The 27,523-nt window shown below is 43.1% G+C and overlaps 1 protein-coding gene across 2 annotated transcripts; it reads left to right on the top strand.

Moving 5' to 3' along the window:
* Positions 1-4,295: 4,295 nt before the first annotated feature.
* On the top strand, positions 4,296-21,638 carry LOC106560604 (B-cell lymphoma 6 protein). 2 transcript variants are annotated; one of them, XM_014123650.3, is made up of 9 exons: positions 4,296-4,386; positions 8,279-8,450; positions 14,038-14,259; positions 14,746-15,735; positions 16,255-16,382; positions 17,244-17,411; positions 17,521-17,651; positions 17,852-17,989; positions 20,229-21,638. In XM_014123650.3, exons 1-9 carry the CDS (start codon positions 4,356-4,358, stop codon positions 20,370-20,372), a joined length of 2,124 nt encoding a protein of 707 aa, XP_013979125.1. In that variant the 5' UTR covers positions 4,296-4,355; the 3' UTR covers positions 20,373-21,638. The 2 variants fall into 2 exon arrangements, with proteins under 2 accessions (XP_013979125.1, XP_013979124.1); XM_014123649.3 differs by having other exon boundaries at positions 16,192-16,382.
* Positions 21,639-27,523: the final 5,885 nt, after the last annotated feature.

Genomic DNA, 27,523 nt, shown 5'->3' with positions numbered 1-27,523 from the left:
ACAAGCTTCATAATGGGATCTTTGTCACAATCGTCGTAAGGATGGGATCAAACTGCAGTGGGAATGGGAAACACCTTCTTGTATTTATTAAATAAATGAACACTGAACAAAAGAACGACCGGAAAAATAGTCCTGCAAGGTGCTCTGACTATACAAGGAACAACTACCCACAAAAACCCATGGAAAAAACACCCCTACTAAATAGGACCTTCAATTAGAGGCAACGAGGAACAGCTGCCTCCAATTGAAGGTTACCCCAATAAACTAAACATAGAAATAGAAGAACTAGAACAAACATAGAAATATACTAACATAGAACATTAACCAAAAAACCCCGAAACACATAAAACAAACACCCCCTGCCACGCCCTGACCAAACTACAATAACAAATAACCCCTTTTACTGGTCAGGACGTGACAGTCTTAGATTTTTTTTAAACAACAACATTCATCCTGCCCTGGTAATCTATGCAAAACATACCATTTATTTTGAGATGAATCTGATTCCAGATGTTTTACAAAAAAAATGTCACCTTGTCTCCCCAGCCCAGCAGATGCTCCTCCTATGCCAGGGAGTGAGTCGGGTGAGAGAAGAGGAAGGACAGTCCACGATGTGGAGCCACCATAACCACAGCTACCCAGGTGGGCTAGATCCTAGTCATACCATAGCCTGGTCACAGATCTGTTTGTTCCACTCATTGTTATGCTAAGGAGTTGACATAATAACACTAACAGATCTGGGACCAGAGTAATCATACCACCCCACTCATTTAAACGCATATCTCAAGTCCCCAAACTATTTCTAGAAATATGTTTTCCTTTTTTTTGTTGTTGCTGTCTTTAGAGACATTTGATATTGTAACCAGAGAAGACACTAAGTAGGCTGCAATATGGGGTTATGTCCTCAGTGATCACAGCCTCAACATCCTAAATGGCACCCTATTCCCTATATAGTGCACTACGTTTTACCAGAGTCCCTATGGGAATAGATAAGAAATAGGGTTCCATTTAGGGCGCAAGCATTGGTCTCCTCTTCAGTTCCATCTTAAAGGGCAGAGGTCAGTACATAGAGCCAAGTTGGAAGGACATTAATCAGCTGAAACCAGTGCCACTTAAGGAGCTGGGGAATGGGACATAGTAGTAAAACACAGCAGTAGTTTAGTATAACAGACAGTACTGAGGGCTGCTGCTCAATACCAGCTCCACTCCACACAACACTAAAGACAAAACAAGTCCTGTTTACTTACAGAAAAAGGAAGGACAGACTAAGTATGTCATGTCAAAAACAAAATTGAGGAGGATACCCTAGCTGTCACTCAGTTTAGACACTTTAAGAAGAGCCAGGCTGGATCTAAGAAAAAAGGACCAGACGGACCACGTTAATAAAGTTATAAAGTATTTTAATGTTTTTTTTTTCCAATTCAAAGAGAGTAGAGCAACATAAAAGGAATGATACATGAAAGTGATTCAATAGCCTACGTCAATAATACAATTAAATTGTCCTCAATACATTTGCATATACATCTTATTCATTTTCATACTTTTTTAAAATGACTTTCTTAAAATAAACGTTTTAATCCAATGTCAATCGCACGAAAAAGTGGACGGGTTAAGTTTAAAAAGCTGAGAAAAAGAGGCACCCTCTATTTGCTCAGTCAGACAGACAGGTCACTAGATGTGCCCCGTTAAAGGCTGAGAAATATCCTCATGGAAAATACTAGAACATTAAGAAGGACACACCCTTTAAGCAAAGTTAAGGTTATTACAAAGCACGAGGTTACTAAAACACTTTGTGACAACTACTGATGTAAAAAAAGGACTTTAAAAAAATAAATGTGATTGATTGATGGACATTGCGTGGTTATTATGCCTATTTGTAAACAGATAATAAACAAATAATACAAAATCGCCTAAAATAGACTTTAAAGATAAATGTATTTATATTTTAAAAAAAAAGATTGTTAGCTTTAATACCATAAAGCAAAATAGCCGTCAGGTCTTTGCTTTAGGCATAAAACTTCAATAACTCATTATTCAAATAGGAACTCAAATATAAAGATAATGCATAAGGTCTACTATAACGAGCCATCGCGCAGTAGCCTAATGTCACAAAGTGGGATCTGTATTTTCGAAGTTGCTATTCAACAAAAGCAAATCTTAATTCGAAGGGCAGAATTGTGCCAGGCGCATTGAATTCCAATATTCACTTGACACATGTTGCGCACTTGATATAATTTGTGGGTTACTACTTACTGTCTGTTGGCCATGTTCGGCCTATAATTCATCACGCAGGGGAACGCATGGCTCCGTCGACGCATTGATGACTCTCCATCTATTCTGAAGCGTCAGGTCTATAACTTCAGATCAACCATACATTATTTCCACTGATTTGATCCACATCTAAATTGAATAAATAAAAAAAAATAGGACTATTTACATTTCACGATTAGAAAGAACTATATTTAGCCTTGTGAGAGTGCATTACATAGGCCTACACTGTCTATTTAGGAGCCCTAAAGTTAATTTAAAAGGTTTGACATTCAGGGTTGCCCTGAGTGGTTCCCATACACTTCAAACCCTATGCTAATTGATCCCATTAACAATCCGCTCCAATCGCTCTGATTTAGACTAACAATGATGACCATTAAAATGTTTGTCTATTCTAATAATACGGTAAATAAGTTTAAACCTATTTACCGTAATATTATTTACCCTATTTTGGGTCGGCAGGTGGTTAGAGTGTTGGGCCAATAACCGAAAGGTTGCTAGATCAAATCCCCCGAGCTGTCAAGGTAAACATATGTCGTTTGTTCTTAACTGACTTAGTTAAATAAAGATTTTTTTTAAATATATAAACGCAGTCTATAGCGTTTATTGGGGGGTTATGCTGTAGATGGAAGGAATTTCCATCTGTATACTTAGGCCCAGTCATGCCTAATATATATCCTAATTAAGCCTTTTAGTCTTGATTGATTTGAAGGCTAAATGGCATTTTGCCGGTAGACTTAAGTTTGTGTGGCATTTAAGAATTCATTATAAATAGTAATTTTATTCCAACACTATGCCTATGGTTTTTCATTCGCACGTTGAACATTTTTGGTCAACCCAATTCAAATTGGGTAAATTTGCTGCTGTAGGCTATATTGCCCAACATTGGCTGCTGACTTACGTCAGAGAGAGAGGAGAGAGAGAGAGAGAGAGAGAGAGCACGCAAATAGTTCATGCTTTGCATAGCAGCGGACGGTGGCGATTATATAGGCTAGATAGACTGTATAGCATTAACCAGTTGTTAACCTATACAGGTTACGGTCAATCTGACCGCAATAACACAGGTTGGAATGTATTGTCCTGTATCTTGCCCTGGAGGCAGCTCTGCGGAGTGGTCACCAGAAGGCAAAGCCACAAAATCATAACAGCGGATTTTAAACCTAACATTAACCATAACCACACTGCTAACCCTAATACCTAACCATACACTTTCTTTTTCATAAGTTTTTACGATATAAACAATTTTGACTTTGCAGCTGACCCATCTAGCGGAAATCGTTATTGTTCTGCCTCCTGGGCAAGATTCATGACAATAAACATCAACCTTCCGTAATAACCTAAAATCTAAAGCATATTTTTCAGATAAACCTGGCATAAACAGTCCGCCTCAAAGACAACAAAAAGGCTAGAGCAAACGGAAAATCCCAGTGATGAAGATAGTTTTAAAACACAATGTCTTTGGTTCACAAATATAATGTCATCCTAAACAAACCCTTGTGATGATATGGCAGCAGACAGTCCACAGCAAATGAAGGTAGATCTGCGGTTTAATATCCCCCCCGCAGGAGAAACACCCCCCCAAAAATGATTACAATATCACAACAAATAGGCCTAGGCAACACATGTCCGTGTGGATACGCGCTCCCGTTAGGTTCTGTGTAAATTATTTATGTGGGTTTCACACAGGCAGCGGATGGACGGACACTGCTTATGTCATAGAATAGAAAATGAGTTCAGAGAATTTAGAGGCTGGGTTTAGAGGCTGGTGACGTAGATATGTCGTTTCCCCCATGTGACCGTCTGGGTCTGCTCCAATCCAAACTAGGGGGGGATACAAAACTCTACACTCTATTTATCTTCAAATAGATACAACAAAATATGACTATATTTGTACATAATTTCACTTTAAATTTGTATTACACTTGTTCCACAATTGATGTTGTACAATAAGCAGGAAAATCAAAACGTCTCTCAGCGCGCATTAAAAGCGGACTCTCCCCTGCTCTCTGAAAGTGGTATCGCCACCAGCTCAAATTCCGAGAATTGAGCCGCTGTGATTCTTAGAACTGGGCTTCTTAGAAGTGGTGATGCAAGAAGTTTCTAGGAAAGCAATACCAGGTGATTTTTTTTTAAATTCCTTTTTTCCTATGTAATTTGGCGCGAAGTTGTGCTCTTTATTGCAGGTGTTTGTGTGTTTCTGAATGTGTTTTATAATGTGATTTGAGGGTGTATGGTGGACGGGTTTCAGCGCATTCTTTAGCGGGTGACATCTGCTGTGACACAGCTTCTGTCTGTATAATATTTCGTTGTCTCTTCCCTTCACTCTCTACGGCTCTGGTCGCCTTGTCTCGGTTTGACAGTAGCTTTTTAAATGTACTGTGCTGATCGCAGAACAGAAATTACATTCCGTGGTTATTCTGTTAGACTGACTAGTGTGCTGGAATACTAATAAACAAGTTGTTCAGTTGGACTAAGTGCTGCCTTCTATATATTCTCAGTAAACCTAAGTACAGTTGTAACCTTGGTGGATTTTGCAACTGTGTTCACCTAATTGTGATTGTATTATTAATAACAGCGGTGTAGATATACATGATTTAGTTTATGATAAGGTGATTCCCACGGGCATAATGTAGCCTAAGTTGCAGAGTGTCGGTATTGTGGCAGATAGACAGGGGTATGTGTGTTAAGGCTGTTATGCTACATTGTTTTAGATATCCAGGCAGTCTAGGAGGGGGAAATAAAAGTCAAATCGAACAATCGGTACTGAACGAGCACATCGGGATCTGGTTGCAGGAGATATTGATCGTTTGGTCTCACGGTTATCCCCCCCCCGCCGCCTCCTCCTCTACGGAAATCTTGTTGTTTGTAGTTTGTAGCGTTCCGCCGCTGCACGGACGAGCGTATGCCGCACGTTTGTACCTGCATACGATCTGTCTGGAGCCAGGGGAGAGGGCTAGGGGAGAGGGCTAGGGGAGAGGGCTAGGGCTAGGGGAGAGGGCCAGGTGAGAGGGGGGCTAGGCACAACGACTTAACCCGATACAATGTCGCATTGAATGGAGGGATTTAACAGATACTATGTTGCAGTAATTAAGTGATTTAACAGGTACTATGTTGCAGTAATTAAGTGATTTAACAGATACAATGTTGCAGTATTTAAGTGCTTAGCCGATGCAATAAACCTGTATTTGATTACTAAGCCTCAATGCAAGGAGTCTGTGTAAAATACTGTTGTTGACGTGTAGGCAGGCCTAGCTAGGCTAAGGGTCTGCATGTAGGCTAGGAATAAGAGAGACACAAAAGTTACTCTATATGAATGTTTATTGAAAAGTTAATAACTGAAAATAAATGACAAAAATTTGTGAAATATGACGTTTTTCGCTAAAGCAGTAGTCGTAGGTGGGTTATAACCTATATATGAAAACCGTGGTTACTTCAACCTGTGTGTAGATTCTTTATTTAAAGTTCATATCGGGACGAGTCAAGGGACAGCCTGAGACATGGGGTTGAGACAGAGAGCTACATCTGTGTCCAATGTGTTTGCGTGTTATTTAACCGGTTGGCTCCACATGTTGTTCCACGTGAAGAAACTGTCAGTTTAACAATTTATTACATGGGGGTTGAACGGAAAGACTGAGGCTAGTAGTAAATTACCCGTTTGAAATTCGCAGACTGTAGTTGAAACATATACTGTGCCAAAAGTGTTTTCAAAATATGCTGAAGTCTCCTGGATTGCGTTGTGTTATTGCCATAACATGTTCTCCTGCGTAGTGGCGGTTCTTAGACCGTTTCAACTGGGGGGCCAAGCTGGGGCCAGTTACATTACACGTTATTGTTGTCATATCGTTTTCTTCACTGCATTGCAGGCAAAAGACCATGTTCATAATCATTCAACAATTTATTTGCATTTTCTGTGTAATAACGGATGTAAAAAAAATAAAAATTACGATAGCAAAAATTAGTTATGTAAAAATGATGTCATACTCCACATTTAGGGGGGCCACAAGGGGGTCCAAAATTGTTGTCACAGGTGCACTGCCCCCCCCCCCAGAACCGCTAGTGCTCCTGCATCTGACTACCCGCTATTTATATTGCTGAAGATCAGACACACTTCTAGGCTAATATATTAATGATCAGACGTATAAACTTCTACAGTAAATTGATGACATCTTGTGGTAGAATTTGATTTTTCATATTTTGAAATTCATGGAGCAATTTGCCGTTTAATCTACCGTTAATTGCATAAAAAAAAATGTAAACTAGGTTTATTATTATTATCATTACTACTATACTATAATCATTCAAATGTTCTCTAGCAGTCAACAGTACATTTTAAATCTGCCAACTTTTGTCTGGAATATGTTCAAAGTGTTTTGTCCATTGTGAATAAGTAAATGAGCTAGTGATAGACTGCGGGTTGTTTATTAAGGATATAGCGGGGAAATGAAGGCTACGTATTTGGCGTGTTGTTGGTTCACAGGGAGAAAAAATCATCCAATACGGAATGTTCAACACGTAAGAAATGCCCAGATGGCACAGACATTATATTATTTAAAGACACGCCAGCCTGGTTTCCTAGTCCTAGACGTAACATAGTAAACGTAAATCCAGGACACGTAAATTAGTATGATATACTGCTGCATCTTTCCATAAAACAGAAGGTTACATACGGCAAAACGGGTGGTTGGGTGGGCGGGCATAAAACACAAACATCCAGAAACCCAAAGGTTGCGCATGTTTGAATGTCATCACAGACCATTTTAGCTAATTAGCCACTACTTAGCATGATAGCTAACTCTTCCCTTAACCAACAGCCTAGCTAATGTTAGCCACCTAGCTAACGTTAGCCACAACAAATGGCAATTCGTAACATATCATAAAAAAATGATGGACATCAACTAACACATACCTCACAAAATGTAACATATCGTACTAATTGGGAGTGTGGCCCAGATTTACCTTTTACTTTGTTATGTCTAACCTTGAGTCCAGGTTGGACACGTCCCCTTACAATAAGTCATAGGCTGTGTGTCAAAGTCAGGTGTGTTGTGATGCACGGTGTAGGCAACTGAACTCTAGGGAAGAAGACTCCTACACCTGGTGCTTGCATTTCTCAACTATATATCATGAACTGTTCACACACTATGTTTCCATGCCCGAATAACAGTGTGCTGCTATGATATATTACATCATGTAGGCTAGGCTGCTGTCACAGAACCATACACCATACAGAACCAGTATGTTACTGCAGAATGCTTGAGTTTACTTTTATTGAATAAAGGTTCAGGTTATATATATATAAAATTCATCTTCTACATTCATGTTCGAGTGCCAGCAAAAACGAAATCAAGTGTTATCCCACTTTCGGGAACAAGTGTGGCCGTCCAGAAAATGTGACTTGAAAGTGTCGTAGTTTATTTACTCTGTTGAATGGTGCCGCCTACTGGCTGAAAAGTTCCACTGCAATCAGACAATATTGGTGAGGTTGGTGAGCATTTCTATTATTAGAATAACCAACACTTAAAAACAAGTGCGAAATGAAAAAAAACAACACATTAAAAACAAGTGCGAAATGACAATCACCCCAGCCTTCATAAAAGTTGCCCATGCTTTATCTTGTATAAGAATTTGTTCTTAAACTGACTTGCCTAGTTAAATAAAGGTTACATTTAAAAAGTGTGTGTGTGTGTATATCACAACATTCATTTTATTCAACCCTGTTTCTGCAGAGCCTCCTGTAGGTTTTCACTCCAACCCTAACACACCTGATTGTAATGATTAGCTGGTTGATAAAGCTGAATCGGGTTAGTACAACTAGGGTTGGTGCAAAAACCCTACAGGAGGGCCCAGGGTTAGAGAGCCCTGCAATTGGATCCATATTCCACCGGGTTTCACCACCAAGATACTACCTATTTGATGATTAACCAGTATAAGAGCTGTATATAACCCTTTTGTATGTCTATCCATGACTCTGACTATTTGTTTTACTCCCCCCCCCCTCCGCCTCCACCAGAGCTTGACAAGATGGCTTGCGCAGCAGACAGCTGCATCCAATTCACGCGTCACGCCAGCGACGTGCTGCTGAACCTCAACCGGTTACGTAGCCGGGACATCCTCACAGATGTCACCATCCTGGTCAACAGACAGCAGTTTCGTGCCCACAAGACTGTCCTCATGGCCTGCAGGTGTGTTGTGTTCACGTGACTCTTAGACGGCATCCCAAATGGTACTCTGTTCCCCCTACATAGTGCACTCTGTTCCCCCTACATACTGCACTCTGTTCCCCCTACATAGTGCACTCTGTTCCCCCTACATAGTGCACTCTGTTCCCCCTACATAGTGCACTCTGTTTCCCCTACATAGTGCACTCTGTTCCCCCTACATAGTGCACTCTGTTCCCCCTACATAGTGCATTACTTCCAAACAGGTCTCATAGATAACAGATGTCTCACGAAGACAAGACGGGTCTCGGCACCAGTAACAGACGTGATCCTATTTTGTAATGTCTCTCGTGTTGTCTTGGAGAAAAAAAAGGACGGTCCAGCCAGTTGATTGGTGTTTATTCTGATGATTGACACAAGGAAGAACATTAAAGGACAACAGTATGTTTATGGCTGTAGATTCCTGATTCCCAGTGGTGTAAAGTACTTAAGTAAAAATACTTTAAAGTACTACTTAACTATACTAAAAAGATAGAAACGCAACATGCAACAATTTCTAAGATTATACTGCGTTACAGTTCATATAAGGAAATCAGTCAATTGAAATAAATTCATTAGGTCCCAATCTATAAATTCCACATGACTGGGTATACAGATAACCATCTGTTGGTCATAGATACCTTTAAAAAAAAAAGTACAGTACGGTCATGGATCAGAGAACCAGTCAGTATCTGGTGTGACCACCATTTGCCTCATGCAGCGTGACACATCTCCTTCACATAGAGTTGATCAGGCTGTTGATTGTGTCCTGTGGAATATTGTCCCACTCCTCTTCAATGACTGTGCGAAGTTGCTGGATATTGGCAGGAACTGGAACACGCTGTCTTGCGTGTCGCTCCAGAGCATCCCAAACATGCTCAATAGGTGACATGTCTGGTCAGTATGCAGGCCATGGAAGAACTGGGACATTTTCAGCTTCAAGGAATTGTGTACATGTTCTTGCGACATGGGGCCATGCATTATCATGCTGAAACATGAGGTGATGGCGGCGGATGAATGGCACGACAATGGGCCTCAGGATCTCATCACGGTATCTCTGTGCATTCAAATTGCCATCGATAAAATCTAATTGTGTTCATTGTCCATAGCTTATGCCTGTCCATACCATAAACCCATTACCATGGGGCACTCTGTTCACAACATTCACATCAGCAAACCACTCGCCCACACAACGCCATACACGTGGTCTGCTGTTGTGAGGCCGGTTGGACGTACTGCCAAATTCTCCAAAATGACATTGGTGGCTCATGGTAGAGAAATGAACATTCAGTTATCTGGCAACAGCTATGGTGGACATTCCTGCAGTCAGAATGCCAATTGCACGTTTACTCAACTTAAGATATCTGTGGCATTGTGTTGTGACAAAACTGCACATTTTAGAGTGGTCTTTCGTCCCCAGCACAAGGTGCACATGTGTAATGATCATGTTGTTTAATCAGCTTCTTGATATGCCACACAGATTATCTTGGTAAAGGACAAATGCTCACTAACAGAGATGTAAACACATTTGTGCACATTGTAGAGAGCTTTTTGTGCATCTGAAGATCTCGTACAACGCTGTGTACTACTCCCTTCACAGAACAGCGAAAACTGGCTCTAACAAGAATAGAAAGAGTGGGAGGCCCCGGTGCACAACTGAGCAAGAAAACAAGTACATTAGAGTGTCTAGTTTGAGAAACAGACACCTCACAAGTCCTCAACTGGCAGCTTCATTAAATAGTAACCGCAAAACACCAGTCTCAAAGTCAACAGTGACGAGGCGACTGCGGGATGCTGGCCTTCTAGGCAGAGTTCCTCTGTCCAGTGTCTGTGTTCTTTTGCCCATCTTAATCTTTACTTTTTATTGGCCAGTCTGAGATGTTTTTTTCTTTGCAACTCTGCCTAGAAGGTCAGCATCCCAGAGTTGTCTCTTCACTGTTGACGTTGAGACTGTTGTTTTGCGGGTACTATTTAATGAAGCTGCCAGTTGAGGACTTCTGAGGCGTCTGTCTCTCAAACTAGACATTAATGTAAACTAGACACTAAAGAAACGTCCTCTCACTGTCAACTGTTTATTTTCAGCAAACTTAACATGTGTAAATATTTGTATGAACGTAAGATTCAACAACTGAGACATAAACTGAACAAGTTCCACAGACATGTGACTAACAGAAATTGAATAATGTGTCCATCAACAAAGGGGGGGGGGGGGGGTCAAAATCAAAACTAACAGTCAGTATTTGGTGTGACCACCAGCTGCATAAAGTACTGCACTGCATCTCCTCCTCATGGACTGCACCAGATTTGCTAGTTCTTGCTATGAGATGTTACCCCACTCTTCCACCAAGGCACCTGCAAGTTCCTGGACATTTCTGGGGGGAATGGCCCTAGCCCTCACTCGCCGATCCAACAGGTCCCAGAAGCGCTCAATGGGATTGAGATTCGGGCTCTTCGCTGGCCATGGCAGAACACTGACATTCCTGTCTTGCAGGAAATCATGCACAGAACGAGCAGTATGGCTGGTGGCATTGTCATGCTGGAGGGTCATGTCAGGATGAGCTTGCAGGAAGGGTACCGCATGAGGGAGGAGGATGTCTTCCCTGTAACGCTCGGCGTTGAGATTGCCTGCAATGACAACAAGCTCAGTCCGATGATGCTGTGACACACCGCCCCAGACCATGATGGACCCTCCACCTCCAAATCGATCCCTCTCCAGAGTACAGGCCTCAATGTAACGCTCATTCCTTCGACGATAAACGCGAATCCAACCATCACCCCTGGTGAGACAAAACCACAACTCGTCAGTGAAGAGCACTTTTTGCCAGTCCTGTCTGGTCCAGCGACGGTGGGTTTGTGCCTTGTTGCCGGTGAGTTCTGGTGAGGAACTGCCTTACAACAGGCCTACAAGCCCTCAGTCCAGCCTCTTTCAGCCTATATCGGACAGTCTGAGCACTGATGGAGGGATTGTGCGTTCCTGGTGTAACTCGGGCAGTTGTTGTTGCCATCCTGTACCTGTCCCGCAGGTGTGATGTTCGGATGTACCGATCCTGCGCAGGTGTTGTTACATGTGGTCTGCCACTGCGAGGACGATCAGCTGTCCATCCTGTCTCCCTGTAGCTCTGTCTTAGGCGTCTCACAGTATGGACATTGCAATGTATTGCCCTGGCCACATCTGCAGTCCTCATGCCTCCTTGCAGCATGCCTAAGGCACGTTCACGCAGATGAGCAGGGACCCTGGGCATCTTTCTTTGTTTTTCCTGAGTCAGTAGAAAGGCCTCTTTAGTGTCCTAAATTGTCATAACTGTGACCTTAATTGCCTACCATCTGTAAGCTGTTAGTGTCTTAACGACCTTTCCACAGGTGCATGTTCATTAATTGTTTATGGTTGATTGAACAAGCATGGGAAACAGTGTTTAAACCCTTTACAATGAAGATCTGTGAAGTTATTTGGATTTTTATGAATTATCTTTGAAAGACAGGGTCCTGAAAAAGGGACGTTTCTTTTTTTGTTGAGTTTACTTGTCCTCTTGCTCGGTTGTGCACCGGGGCCTCCCAATTTTTCTATTCTTGTTAGAGCCAGTTTGCGCGTGAAGGGAGTTGTACACAGCGTTGTACGAGATCTTCCGTTTCTTGGAAATTTCTCGCATGGAATAGCCTTCATTTCTCAGAACAAGAATCAAATCCACAAATGCTGATGCTCCAGATACTCAACTAGTCTAAAGAAGGCCAGTGTTATTGCTTCAATCAACACAACAGTTTTCAGCTGTGCTAACGTAATTGCAAAAGGGTTTTCTAATGATCAATTAGCTTTTAAAAATTATAAACTTGGATTAGCTAACACAACGTGCCATTGGAACACAGGAGTGATGGTTGCTGATAATGGGCCTCTGTACGCCTATGTAGATATTCCATAAAAAAATCAGCCGTTTCCAGCTACAATAGTCATTTACAACATTAACAACGTCTACACTGTATTTCTGATCAATTTGATGTTATTTTAATGGATAAAAAAAAAATATATACATTTTTAAGTGACCCCAAACTTTTAGTGTAAGTATACATGTATTTTAAAAACAAATACATTTAGACTTTTGCTGAAGTAGTGTTTTACTGGGTAACATATTTCTGCAGTGGCAAGGGGAAATATAACCAACCTTGTTACATAGGGAATAGTGTGGCATTTTGGATGCAGACTCTGTCCCGCACTGTTTGCATGTTGCTGTTGATACTTAAAGTCCCTCTCTCTCGCTCTGTGTGCCCCCCCTCCCTCTCTCTCGCTCTGTGTGCCCCCCTTCCTCTCTCTCGCTCTGTGTGCCCCCCCCCCCTCTCTCTCGCTCTGTGTGCCCCCCTCCCTCTCTCTCGCTCTGTGTGCCCCCCTCCCTCTCTCTCGCTCTGTGTGCCCCCCTCCCTCTCTCTCGCTCTGTGTGCCCCCCTCCCTCTCTCTCGCTCTGTGTGCCCCCCCTCCCTCTCTCTCGCTCTGTGTGCCCCCCCTCCCTCTCTCTCGCTCTGTGTGCCCCCCCTCCCTCTCTCTCGCTCTGTGTGCCCCCCCTCCCTCTCTCTCGCTCTGTGTGCCCCCCCTCCCTCTCTCTCGCTGTGTGCCCCCCCTCCCTCTCTCTCGCTGTGTGCCCCCCCTCCCTCTCTCGCTGTGTGCCCCCCCTCCCTCTCTCTCTCTGTGCCCCCCCTCCCTCTCTCTCTCTGTGCCCCCCCTCCCTCTCTCTCTCTGTGCCCCCCCTCCCTCTCTCTCTCCGTGCCCCCCTCCCTCTCTCGCTCTGTGTCTCCCCCCTCCCTCTCTCGCTCTGTCTCCCCCCTCCCTCTCTCTCTCTGTGTCCCCCCCCTCTCTCTCTGTGTCCCCCCCTATCTCTCTCTGTTTCCCCCCCCTCTCTCGCTCTGTGTCCCCCCTCCTCTCTCGCTCTGTGTCCCCCCTCCTCTCTCGCTCTGTGTCCCCCCTCCCTCTCTCGCTCTGTGTCCCCCCCTCCCTCTCTCGCTCTGTGTCCCCCCCTCCCTCTCTTGCTCTGTGTCCCCCCCTCCCTCTCTTGCTCTGTGTCCCCCCTCCCTCTCTCGCTCTGTGTCCCCCCCTCCCTCTCTCGCTCTGTGTCCCCCCCTCCCTCTCTCGCTCTGTGTCCCCCCCTCCCTCTCTCGCTCTGTGTCCCCCCCTCCCTCTCTCGCTCTGTGTCCCCCCCTCCCTCTCTCGCTCTGTGTCCCCCCTCCCTCTCTCGCTCTGTGTCCCCCCCTCCCTCTCTCGCTCTGTGTCCCCCCCTCCCTCTCTCGCTCTGTGTCCCCCCCTCCCTCTCTCGCTCTGTGTCCCCCCCCCCCCTCTCTCGCTCTGTGTCCCCCCCCCCCCTCTCTCGCTCTGTGTCCCCCCCTCCCTCTCTCGCTCTGTGTCCCCCCCTCCCTCTCTCGCTCTGTGTCCCCCCCTCCCTCTCTCGCTCTGTGTCCCCCCCTCCCTCTCTCGCTCTGTGTGTGCTTCCTCTCTCTCTCTCTCTCTCTAGTGGGTTGTTCTACACTATATTTACTGACTCTCTGACCAGTCTGTCCCTGTACTGAACGCGATGCTTCCTCTCTCTCTCTCTAGTGGGTTGTTCTACACTATATTTACTGACTCCCTGAAGTGTAGCCTGAATGCCATCAGCCTGGACCCTAAGGTTGACCCCGAGGGGTTTGCCATCCTACTGGAGTTCATGTACACCTCCAGACTGACGCTGAAGGAGAGTCTGATCATGGCGATCATGAACACAGCCATCTACCTACAGATGGATCACGTCGTAGACACCTGCCACCGATTCATCAAATCCAGGTATTTGGACGGAGGAGGGGGGGGCTGGATGTAAGAAGGAAGACTCAACTTAGAATCAAATCAAATTGTATATGTCACATGCTTTGTAAAGAACAGGTGTAGACTAACAGTGAAATGCAGATAATAAAAATAGTAATAACTTGAGGTATAAATACACAGAGTAACGATAACTTGGCTATATACACGGTTTACCAGTAAGATCACCTGCTGGGTGTCGTGAAATGAATACAACATTACAGGTGATGTTCTGTGGTCGGAGGCGATAGGATGGCCCGCCGGCCCTGCACCCTTACGTTGGTCTGTCTTTCTCACTCAATTAATAAGATATTTCTATTTGCAAATGAGGACCTGTCAAAGAGGCGAGCACAGCAGAGAAATACATTGGTGTAATTTATGTGGACAGGGAAGGAATGTAGAATATGTTTCTGTTATCTGTCTGCCTTGTTCAGGTTCTGTTGTCTCACTCTTCTTCCTCTTCTTCCTCAGTGACGCTGGCCAGGCCAACAAGCTGCCCAGAGATGAGTTCTTGGTCAGCCCTTTGCTTTTACCTCAGGGCGTCAATGCATACCGGCCCCACGATGTGGTCGACAACCTGCCAGGCCGGGTCGGCCCCTTCAGAGACGGGAGGCCCTACGGCTCCAGCATGTTCAATGGGGTCAATTCCCCCAGCAACTACCACCTCTACGGTCACTACCCCGTCCAGGGGTTGCCTTTCCCTCTCTGCAAGCTGACAGACGCCAAAAACACGTTCGGTGACTTCTCTAAAGGCGGGATTCACCACAAGCACTGTTCACCCCCGGACATGAGCAGCGCCATGAGGGTTGATTACAGCAGGGCGGTAAGCGGGGGCTCGGCCAGCATCCACCATACAGCCAGCTACGTCTCCTCCAGGGAGGAGGAGATGAGGAAGGAGAGCCACGAGGGAGGGGTCAGCCAGGCTGGTGGGGTAGGAGGTTCCAGGAAGAGAGCGTTTGCCACGACGGGCCACAAGCAGCAGGTGGTGGTTCTGGGTAAAGAGCACGGTCCTCAGACGACAGAGGAAGACATGAGCCAGCAGCACTACCCTCTGGGGATCTCCTCAGCCGGACGGAAGGGCCTGATGAACAGTCCTCAGAGCCCGCTCAAATCTGACTGCCAGCCTAACTCCCCCACCGAGTCCAGCAGCAGTAAGAACGCAGGTCTCTCCCTCTCCCAGGCCGGCCGGTGTGGCGCCCAGCCCCTACAGGGCAGCCAGGACCCCAAGGCACGCAACTGGAAGAAGTACAAGTTCATCGTTCTGAACCAGAGCGCCACCAAGGAGGAGGATGCTGGACTGCAGGATCCGGTGGTCAGCTCCCCCCAGCGTCTGGGTCTACCCCCTTACCCCCAGCCCTCAGACTCAGAGCACCTGGACACACAGGCCAACGCCAACATCAGCGAGCATGGAGAGGACCTGCTTGTTCCACAGGCCTCCCGACTCAACAGCATCATCAACAGGTAAAGTCTACAGTCGTACTGGACGAATCAAACACTGAACTACAACTGTACCATAAATGCTCGATTATTCCCATGTTGATGAGGGCCAGTGTGTAGGACTTTACGGCTTTATCTCTTTAGGATGCTTTTGTTTTCCCTTTCATGAATTGAAAAGTGGTAGTGACGTATATTTAAAAAATAAATAAATTGCAATTCAAAGTATTGCTCAATGAAGCTCTCCACAGTACACCTCTTTGTCCGCCATCCAGCCCATTTCATACATTTCTAAAGCAATTTCTACCATCACGGCAGGTGCCTAGATGACAACCTTCCAACTGTCGTCTGTAGCCTCTCTTTCACTTTCTGCCCCCCCCTTCACTTTCTGCCCCCCCCTTCTCTTTCTGCCCCCCCCCCCTTTGTCTTGCGGCTGTATTGTTGTGTGGAGAAATGATGTCTGACACCCAGCCGTTTGTTTAGTGTCTCCAGAGCTCTGGAGGGATCACAGAGGAGCGCTAACAACCACTCCTCTCTCTACATCAGCCACTTAAAGTGCACCTCCTGTGGTGCCCCACCCCCACAGCACTCTGAAGTGTGTCCCAACACCCCGGCTTCCTGTTTAGCGGAGGAGATGTCAGAGTTGCACTCTGAGTACTCCGACTCCAGCTGTGGTGAGTACACGCTGCTTTTTAAAACGCCGGAATGAGTCGCAAATGGCACCCTATTCCCCATCTAGTGCACTACTTTTCAGCAGAGCCCTATATAGGGAAACTAGTGCACTACTTTTCAGCAGAGCCCAATATAGGGAAACTAGTGCACTACTTTTCAGCAGAGCCCAATATAGGGAAACTAGTGCACTACTTTTCAGCAGAGCCCTATATAGGGAAACTAGTGCACTACTTTTCAGCAGAGCCATATATAGGGAAACTAGTGCACTACTTTTCAGCAGAGCCCTATATAGGGAAACTAGTGCACTACTTTTCAGCAGAGCCCTATATAGGGAAACTAGTGCACTACTTTTCAGCAGAGCCCTATATAGGGAAACTAGTACACTACTTTTCAGCAGAGCCCTATATAGGGAAACTAGTGCACTACCGATGCGTTGTCTTAGTATGACCCTGGTTCTCACAGAAGGAAAATAATCCTGCAGCAACAGGACATTTGAATTATTATGTGGATTATATTAAATGGATATTTCTGTAGGGGTTAATAAATGTTTTCATTAGGTCAAGTCTGACATTTTTAAAGTAGAAATTACAAACTTTAGAAGCCTTTTTAAACCTTTAAACTACACTACAATTTGTATTTCCTTTCTGCACAGGAAAATACTCTGCGTCAAACAGTGATCAAATTAAGATAACAGATCTGAAACGTAAGGAATAGGATGGCCATTTGCGAGGCAGACATGAACACCTCATGGACAGAGGGAAGCTTAGCTGCTTGTTGCTTTATACACAACACTTTCTTGATAACGATTGAAGCGTCACTAATCTTGCTGTATTCATTAGTTGCCCTAATGCTTCTCCTTACAGAAAATGGTACTTTCTTTTGTAACGAATGCGACTCCAAGTTTGCTGACGACGGAGCCCTGAAACTCCACATGCTGCAGACCCACAGTGATAAGCCATACAAGTGTGACCGCTGTCAGGCTGCTTTCCGCTACAAGGGAAACCTCGCCAGCCACAAGACAGTCCACACCGGTACATAGAAGCAATAATAACACGTTAACTGCTCTGCCCACTAAATTTGGTAACCGGCTAACCGTTGGTTCTGTGGGTTTTGTTGTTGTTGTATGTTGTTGCGTTGCAGGAGAGAAGCCGTATCGCTGCAACATCTGTGGTGCTCAGTTCAACAGACCAGCTAACCTCAAGACCCATACTCGTATCCACTCAGGAGAAAAGCCATACAGATGTGAGACGTGTGGAGCTCGATTCGTGCAGGTGAGCAGAATTCCCCTCTCTCTTTTCAACGGAGGGAAAGTCTGGTGGGAGGGGGGGGGGGGAATACCACCGCTATGCTGCACATCCCCCCCCACCCCCATTTCTGTTTCCCCCATTTTTCTTCATCATCATAGTCTTCGTAAAATACAACTCACCACCACACAGACCCAGTTGTCTCATAATGTTGTTGTCATGGTCAGGTTGCCCATCTCCGGGCCCATGTGTTGATCCACACCGGGGAGAAGCCATACCCGTGTGAGATCTGCGGAACGCGCTTCCGTCACCTGCAGACGCTGAAGAGTCACCTGCGCATTCACACAGGAGAAAAGCCCTATCATGTAAGTAGAATAACACCATTATATATACACCCTATCATGTAAGTAGAATAACACCATTATATATACACCCTATCAGGCAAGTAGCATAACACCATTATATATACACCCTATCATGCAAGTAGCATAACACCATTATATACACCCTATCATGTAAGTAGAATAACACCATTATATACACCCTATCATGTAAGTAGCGTAACACTATTATACATACACCCTATCATGTAAGTAGCATAACACCATTATATATACCCTATCATGCAAGTAGTATAACACTATTATATACACCCTATCATGCAAGTAGAATAACACCATTGTATACACCCTATCATGCAAGTAGAATAACACCATTATATACGCCCTGTCATGCAAGTAGCATAACACCATTATATATACACCCTGTCGTGCAAGTAGAATAACACCATTATATATACACCCTGTCGTGCAAGTAGAATAACACCATTATATATACACCCTATTGTGCAAGTAGAATAACACCATTATATATACACCCTATCGTGCAAGTAGAATAACACCATTATATATACACCCAATCGTGCAAGTAGAATAACACCATTATATATACACCCTATCATGTAAGTAGAATAACACCATTATATATACACCCTATCATGCAAGTAGAATAACACCATTATATACATCATGTAAGTAGCATAACACCATTATATATACACCCTATCATGCAAGTAGAATACCACCATTATATATATATAATGTAAGTAGAATAACACCATTATATATACACCCTATCATGCAAGTAGCATAACACCATTATATATATACACCCTATCATGTAAGTAGCATAACACCATTATATATACACCCTATCATGTAAGTAGCATAACACCATTATATATACACCCTATCATGTAAGTAGAATAACACCATTATATATACACCCTATCATGTAAGTAGTGTAACACCATTATACATACACCCTATCATGTAAGTAGAATAACACCATTATATACACCCTATCATGCAAGTAGCATAACACTATTATATACACCCTATCATGCAAGTAGCATAACACTATTATATACACCCTATCATGCAAGTAGCACAACACCATTATATACACCCTGTCATGCAAGTAGCATAACACCATTATATATACACCCTGTCATGCAAGTAGCATAACACCATTATATATACACCCTATCGTGCAAGTAGAATAACACCATTATATATACACCCTATCATGCAAGTAGCATAACACCATTATATATACACCCTATCATGCAAGTAGCATAACACCATTATATATACACCCTATCATGCAAGTAGCATAACACCATTATATATACACCCAATCGTGCAAGTAGCATAACACCATTATATATACACCCTATCATGTAAGTAGAATAACACCATTATATATACACCCTATCATGCAAGTAGCATAACACCATTATATACATCATGAAAGTAGCATAACACCATTATATATACACCCTATCATGCAAGTAGAATAACACCATTATATACACCCTATCATGCAAGTAGCACAACACCATTATATACACCCTGTCATGCAAGTAGAATAACACCATTATATATACACCCTGTCATGCAAGTAGAATAACACCATTATATATACACCCTATCGTGCAAGTAGAATAACACCATTATATATACACCCTATCATGCAAGTAGCATAACACCATTATATATACACCCTATCATGCAAGTAGCATAACACCATTATATATACACCCAATCGTGCAAGTAGCATAACACCATTATATATACACCCTATCATGTAAGTAGAATAACACCATTATATATACACCCTATCATGCAAGTAGCATAACACCATTATATACATCATGAAAGTAGCATAACACCATTATATATACACCCTATCATGCAAGTAACATACCACCATTATATACATCATGTAAGTAGAATAACACCATTATATATACACCCTATCATGGAAGTAGCATAACACCATTATATATATACACCCTATCATGTAAGTAGCATAACACCATTATATATATACACCCTATCATGCAAGTAGAATAACACCATTATATATATACACCCTATGTAAGTAGCATAACACCATTATATATATATACACCCTATGTATGTACACCAACTATACAATCCAACATGATCTATCAGTCAGTATCGTTGATGTACACACTGAAATTGAGGTGTTAAACCATGTAGATTGGAGACAGAAAACTCACTTTCGTTTCTGTTTCAGTGTGAGAAATGCAACTTGCACTTTCGCCACAAGAGTCAGCTTCGATTGCACCTCAGACAGAAACACGGAGCGATTACCAACACCAAGATCCAATACCGCATGTCCACTACAGAGCTGCCAACAGACCCGTCCAAGGCGTGCTGAACTGGCGGCGGGCGGAGTCAATCTTGACCATGGCATTGAAACACCCCAACGTATACAATCATCCCAAAATTGTAGTGCCACACTGTGTTGATTTAGAGGTTGATTCATTAATACGGCCAATGTACACCGCTCTACACGACTTTCCTCTAAACATGTGAACGTAGAACCTCTTTAGTCCATTTGTTTCTTTATATTAGTATGTCTCTTTTAATTTAGTTAAAATGTTTAAGCTTTAAAGAGGAATATAAAAAAAAAGCTTTATTTTGTTGGAGGAAAAAGCTTGGACGGAATGTAAACATAAATCCCGTTGAAGGATATGGTATTTTATATCAAATAACTTTTCTAAAAGTATTGACATTTCGATTTGAGAGAGGGGGGAGGGTTGTTAACAGTATATTTTAAAGATAAATTGTATTTATCCTGGCTGTATAAGATATTGAATTGTTTATAGATTTTATATATTGATGTACATGTTATACCATGTAGACCTGCCCCCTTTCATGTGAAAGGAAAGAGAAAAAAAAATCATTTAGGTTTTTTTGAACTCTTGATAATGACTACTGCTCTCGTAGGAAGACAAAATGCTGCATGATGAGGCGTACGTACGTTACTACTGTTGCCAATAGTTAACAATCAATGAAGCGGGCAACTGCAGTCAAAAATATTGTGACATACTGTGTAATTAACTAATTATATCCACTGGGTTGCTCTCTGCTGGCAGAATCAATCAAGAATTTAAAATGTAAAAAAAAAAAATATGCATTTCAAGGTACTGCTTTGGGTATGAACCAAGAAGATATTTTTGCTTCAAATGTATTTGTATAGATGTGTTATAGTTTTTTTGTTTGTTTAAGTGAACGTTCCCAGTTGTCATTGTACTAGAAGCTACAGTAAAAAGGTGTATAAGACGTTTGTACATACACTGTGTACTAAAGGTGCCTTGTCTATGGTGACTGAATTTCTTTCCATTCAGCCCAGTTCTGTTTATATAAAAAGGTACAACTCAAGGCACTAGTTGTCCTAGTTTTTATTTCGGGTGTGTGTGTCATTTAAAAATAAAAATAAAATAAAAGGAGAAAAAAAAAGGCTTTTCACCAACCTTACAACATGCAAATTAATCATTACTCGAGCCGTAAATCTTCAGGACTTTTTTTTTGTTTTTTTTTGTGTGTTTAAAAAGAAAAAAAAAAAAAACTGCATTCAACGTATTGAACAATTATAGATGTATGAATGTAAAAATAAAGGTTTTGGATTTGTATGTATAAAGTCACGTGTGAATTCAATTTATTTATTAAACAGAAGACTTGCATCTATCTCTACTCCAGTAACTAAGGAAGGACATGTTTATGTGATGTTTTACTGTGTATAGTTGAGTCATCTTGTCACAAGAGGAGGGGGGGGGGGTCTAATCCTGAATGCTGATTGGTTAAAACCGCATTCCAGCGAATGACTTTGTTTTCCTCCATGATCCTACTCATGTGCATGTATGTCTTTTCTCAGGTTTGTGTGCTTGTTTTTAAAAATGTTTTTAATTAAGACTGTTGTTCAAGAGTTGTCTAATGTGGGAGAGAAGCAGATCACAAGGCATCTGGTCAGTCCCCAGATACATTACTTAGGGGGTTTTCACATACACTACATGAACAAAAGTATGTGGACACCTGCTTGTCGAACATCTCATTCCAAAATCCTGGGCATTAATATGGAGTTGATCCCTCCTTTGCTGCTATAACAGCCTCCACTCTTCTGGGAAGGCTTTCTGCGGAGACTTGGTTCAATTCAGCCAAAAGAGAATTAGTGAGGTCGGCATTGATGTTGGGCGATTAGGCCTGGTTCGCAGTCGGCTTTCCAATTCATCCTAAAGGTGTTCGATGGGGTTGAGGTCAGGTCTCTGTGCAGGCCAGTCAAGTTCTTCCACCCCAATCTTGACAAACCATTTATGTACGGACCTCGCTTTGTGCACCGGGGCATTGTCATGCTGAAACAGGAAAGGGCCTTCCGCAAACTGTTGCCACAAAGTTGGAAGTACAGAATCGTCTATGTCATTGTATGCTGTAACGTTAAGATTTCCCTTCACTAGAACTAAGGGGCCTAACCCGAACCATGAAAAACAGCCCCAGACCATTATTCCTCCTCCACCAAACATTACAGTTGGCACTATGCATTCGGGCAGGTAGCGTTCTTCTGGTAAACCCAGATTAATCCGCTAGACTGCCAGATGGTGAAGCGTGATTCATCACTCCAGAGAATGAGTTTCCACTGCTCCAGAGTCCAATGGTGACGAGCTTTACACCACTCCAGCCGGCGCATGATGATTTTAGGCTTGTGTATGGCTGCACGGCCATGTAAACCCATTTTCATGAAGCTCCCGACTAACAGTTCTTGTGCTGACGTTTCTTCCAGAGGCAGTTTGGAACTCGGTAGTGAATGTTGCAGACACATTTTTACACACTACGCACTTCAGCACTCAGCGTTCTAGTTCTGTGATCTTGTGTGGCCTACCACTTCACGGCTGAGCTATTGTTGCTCTTAGATGTTTCCACTTTACAATAACAGCACTTACAGTTGACCGGGGCATCTCTAGCAGGGCAGAAATTTGACGAAATTACTTGTTGGAAAGGTGGCATCCTATGACGGTGCCACGTTGAGCTCTTCAGAAAGGCCATTCTACTGCCAATGTTTGTCTATGGAGATTGCATTTTATAGACCTATAGCTGAATCCACTAATTTGAAGGGATGTGAATAGTTAGCCACATTAAAGCTTTCTGTTTGTTTGTCTTATTTCTTGTTTGTTTCACCCAAAAATATTTTGCATCTTCAAGGTGGTAGGCATGTTGTGTAAATCAAATGATACAACCCCCCCCCCAAAAAAAAAATCTATTTTAATTCCAGGTTGTAAGGCAACAAAATAGGGACAATTGTCAAGGGGGAGGGGGAGGGCGAATACTTTCGCCAGCCACTGTATGTCATTGTTTCCTTAACCACAAATGTATCACATCCTCAAGACTTACGGTAAAAAGAGATCTGGTTATATTATCCACAGATCACAGTCCATATAGTTAGATCATATCTTTCACTTCATATTTTGTACTAATGTATATATATATTTTTTTAACAATACAAAACATCCACATACAAATGACAACATACAGACAGACGCACACAAACATCCACAACACAGACCCACCTGCTCACACCCCCATCGCCATTGAGTTAATGGAGGGATGATTGATGAGAAGAGAATCATCCAACCCATTGGGTATCTCACTGCACCCTCATGTGCCATGTCTTGAAATATGCAGACAGACAGATTAAAAGTTTACATTGTGATAGTTCTGACAGCCAACGTTCTAACCCCGCCCATAACTTTATGACGTCATAACGTTCCCAGAAGGCATGGATTATGGAGTCATTGTTAGTTTTACACTTAAGACATGACTCTGCCATTTATGCTGTAGTAGAATTTGTGTATTTTGTCTCTTGCAGAATAAATTCTATACATGACTTTATACTGGATTAAGCGTACATTTAATTAACTGTAATTAAAATTAATGTTCTTAGCTTTATCCTTTGAAAATAGACACGTAAAGTTTCTGGGGATGAGCATGAGCTTCAATATGTACTCGTTGTTCCTCTTTAGTGCATTTAGGTGTTGCTAGTAAAAGCCTTGGAATCGCGCCAACTCACCACCCAAGTATGGAAGGTTAAAACCACCCTCAGACTTAGGAAGATGTACAATTGTTTATTCTATGAGTTTAGTTGCCTACATAAGTCTTATGACCGTATACTTATTTAAAGACTAATACCAATTACCCCACCGAAGACAAAGAATAAATACAAAAAACTTTGGGAGCCATGACATTCTGAAGAGTTAATTTATTTCAGACTTACGGGAAGATTATTTAATTAGATCAGCTTTCTATGAGTAATAAGATAAAGTTCCCTTTATATATTTGCTGCTTACTTTCATCCTAAGTATTTGAATTTTGTGGTCCACTTTAAAAGGTTTGATGTTTAGCAGTTATTTTTCCTATTGCCATTTGTGTTTTTTCCAAAATGGGTTGAGCAGGCATTTAAAAGAAAACACCAAAACAATAGCAAAGTGCTTCTTTGTTAATTCAAGGAAAATAGAAGTACTCAGATTATCATTCCCCTAACGTACGCCTTAAAAGCATCCCAAACTATAAAATCAGGGGACAGCTTCTCTATATGTCTACTGTACATTTGTAATGTTAAGGTTAACCTTTTAATTTACATATTTAATACATTGTCTTGACGATGCTCTCTGTTCATTCTCCATATTGTCGCTAAGTGAACTTTGTATAAATAAGCATGATACAGAAGGATCTGATAAAGAATTTTAAAACCAATAAATTGAGTATTTAATTATTTTAAACTGTCAATTCTTAGATAGCTTTTCTATGTAGTCTCTTGTAGTTGGAAAATCTCCAGGTGTACATCATGTTTAGAAATGACATTTTTCAGCCTCTACCTTATTACATTTTTATTTAAAAAAAAAATATTTCACCTTTATTTAACCAGGTAGGCAAGTTGAGAACCAGTTCTCATTTACAATTGCGACCTGGCCAAGATAAAGCAAAGCAGTTCGACAACATACAACAACACAGAGTTACACATGGAGTAACGTCACCCCGCTCCTCCGCTCTCTCCACTGGCTTCCAGTTGAAGCTCGCATCCGCTACAAGACCATGGTGATTGCCTACGGAGCTGTGAAGGGAACGGCACCTCCATACCTTCAGGCTCTGATCAGGCCCTACACCCAAACAAGGGCACTGCGTTCATCCACCTCTGGCCTGCTGGCCCCCCTACCTCTGAGGAAGCACAGTTCCCGCTCAGCCCAGTCAAAACTGTTCGCTGCTCTGGCACCCCAATGGTGGAACAAGCTCCCTCACGATGCCAGGACAGCGGAGTCAATCACCACCTTCCGGAGACACCTGAAACCCCACCTCTTTAAGGAATACCTAGGATAGGATAAAGTAATCCTTCTAACCCCCCCCCCCCCCCCCCCCTTAAAACATTTAGATGCACTATTGTAAAGTGGTTGTTCCACTGGATATCATAAGGTGAATGCACCAATTTGTAAGTCGCTCTGGATAAGAGCGTCTGCTAAATGACTTAAATGTAATGTAATGTAATGTAATGAGTAAAACAAACATACAGTCAATAACACAGTAGAAAAATAGGTCTATATACAATGTGAGCAAATGAGGTGAGATAAGGGAGGTAAAGGCAAAAAAGGTCATGGTGGCAAAGTAACTACAATATAGCAAGTAAAACACTGGAATGGTAGGTTTGCAGTGGAAGATAGTGCAAAGTAGAAATAGAAATAATGGGGTGCGAAGGAGCAAAATAAATAAAATAAATACAGTAGGGGAAGTGATCTGTGAGTTGCTCTGACAGCTGGTGTTTAAAGCTAGTGAGGGAGATAAGCGTTTCCAGTTTGAGATTTTTGTAGTTCGTTCCAGTCATTGGCAGCAGAGAACTGGAAGGAGAGACGGCCAAAGGAGGAATTGGCTTTGGGGGTGACCAGAGAGATATACCTGCTGGAGCGCGTGCTACAGGTGGGTGCTGCTATGGTGACCAGTGAGCGGAGATAAGGGGGGACTATACCTAGCAGGGTCTTGTAGATGACCTGGAGCCAGTGGGTTTGGCGACGAGTATGAAGCGAGGGCCAGCCTACGAGAGCGTACAGGTCGCAGTGGTAGGTAGTATATGGGGCTTTGGTGACAAAACGGATGGCACTGTGATAGACTGCATCCAGTTTATTGAGTAGGGTATTGGAGGCTATTTTGTAAATGACATCGCCGAAGTCGAGGATCGGTAGGATGGTCAGTTTTACGAGGGTATGTTTGGCACATGAGTGAAGGATGCTTTGTTGCGAAATAAGAAGCCAATTCTAGATTTAACTTTGGATTGGAGATGTTTGATGTGAGTCTGGAAGGAGAGCTTACAGTCTAACCAGACATCTAGGTATTTGTAGTTGTCCACGTATTCTAAGTCAGAACCGTCCAGAGTAGTGATGCTGGACGGGCGGGCAGGTGCAGGCAGCGATCGGTTGAAGAGCATGCATTTCGTTTTACTTGCATTTAAGAGCAGTTGGAGGCCACGGAAGGAGAGTTGTATGGCATTGAAGCTCATCTGGAGGGTTGTTAACACAGCGTCCAAAGAAGGGCCAGAAGTATACAGAATGGTGTCTGCGTAGAGGTGGATCAGAGACTCACCAACAGCAAGAGCGACATTGATGTATACCGAGAAAAGAGTTGGCCCAAGAATTGAACCCTGTTGCACCCCCATAGACTACCAGAGGCCCGGACAACAGGCCATCCGATTTGACACACTGAACTCTATCAGATAAGTAGTTGGTGAACCAGGCGAGGCAATCATTTGAGAAACCAAGGCTATTGAGTCTGCGGTGATTAACAGAGTCGAAAGCCATGGCCAGGTCAATGAATACAGCAGCACAGTATTGTTTCTTATCGATGGCGGTTACGATATCATTTAGGACCTTGAGCGTGGCTGAGGTGCACCCATGACCAGCTCTGAAACCAGATTGCATAGTGGAGAAGGTGCGGTGGGATTCGAAATGGTCGGTAATCTGTTTGTTGACTTGGCTTTCAAAGACCTTAGAAAGGTAGGGTAGGATAGATATAGGTCTGTAGCAGTTTGGGTCAAGAGTGTCCCCTCCTTTGAAGAGGGAGATAACAGCAGCTGCTTTCCAATCTTTTGGAATCTCAGATGACACGAGAGGTTGAACAGGCTAGTAATAGGGGTTGCAACAATTTCGGCAGATAACTTTAGAAAGAAAGGGTCCAGATTGTCTAGCCCGGCTGATTTGTAGGGGTGCAGACTTTGCAGCTCTTTCAGAACATCAGCTGACTGGATTTGGGAGATGTAGATATAGGGAAGGCTTGGGCGAGTAGCTGTGGGGGGGGGGGTGCAGTGCTGTTGTCCGCGGTAGTGGTAGCCAGGTGGAAAGCACGGCCAGCCGTAGAAAAATGCTCATTGAGATTCTCAATTATAGTGGATTTAGAGGTGACAGAGTTTCCTATCCTCAGTGCAGTGGGCAGCTGGGAGGAGGTGCTCTTATTCTCCATGGACTTTAGTGTTCCAAAACTTTTGAGTTTGGGTTGCTG

Source organism: Salmo salar, chromosome 10 (genome assembly GCF_965601325.2).
Source record: "Salmo salar chromosome 10, fSalSal1, whole genome shotgun sequence".
NCBI lineage: Eukaryota > Metazoa > Chordata > Actinopteri > Salmoniformes > Salmonidae > Salmo > Salmo salar.
The sequence above is the reverse complement of the archived record's forward strand: the minus strand, read 5'-3'. Positions and strand labels throughout refer to the sequence as shown.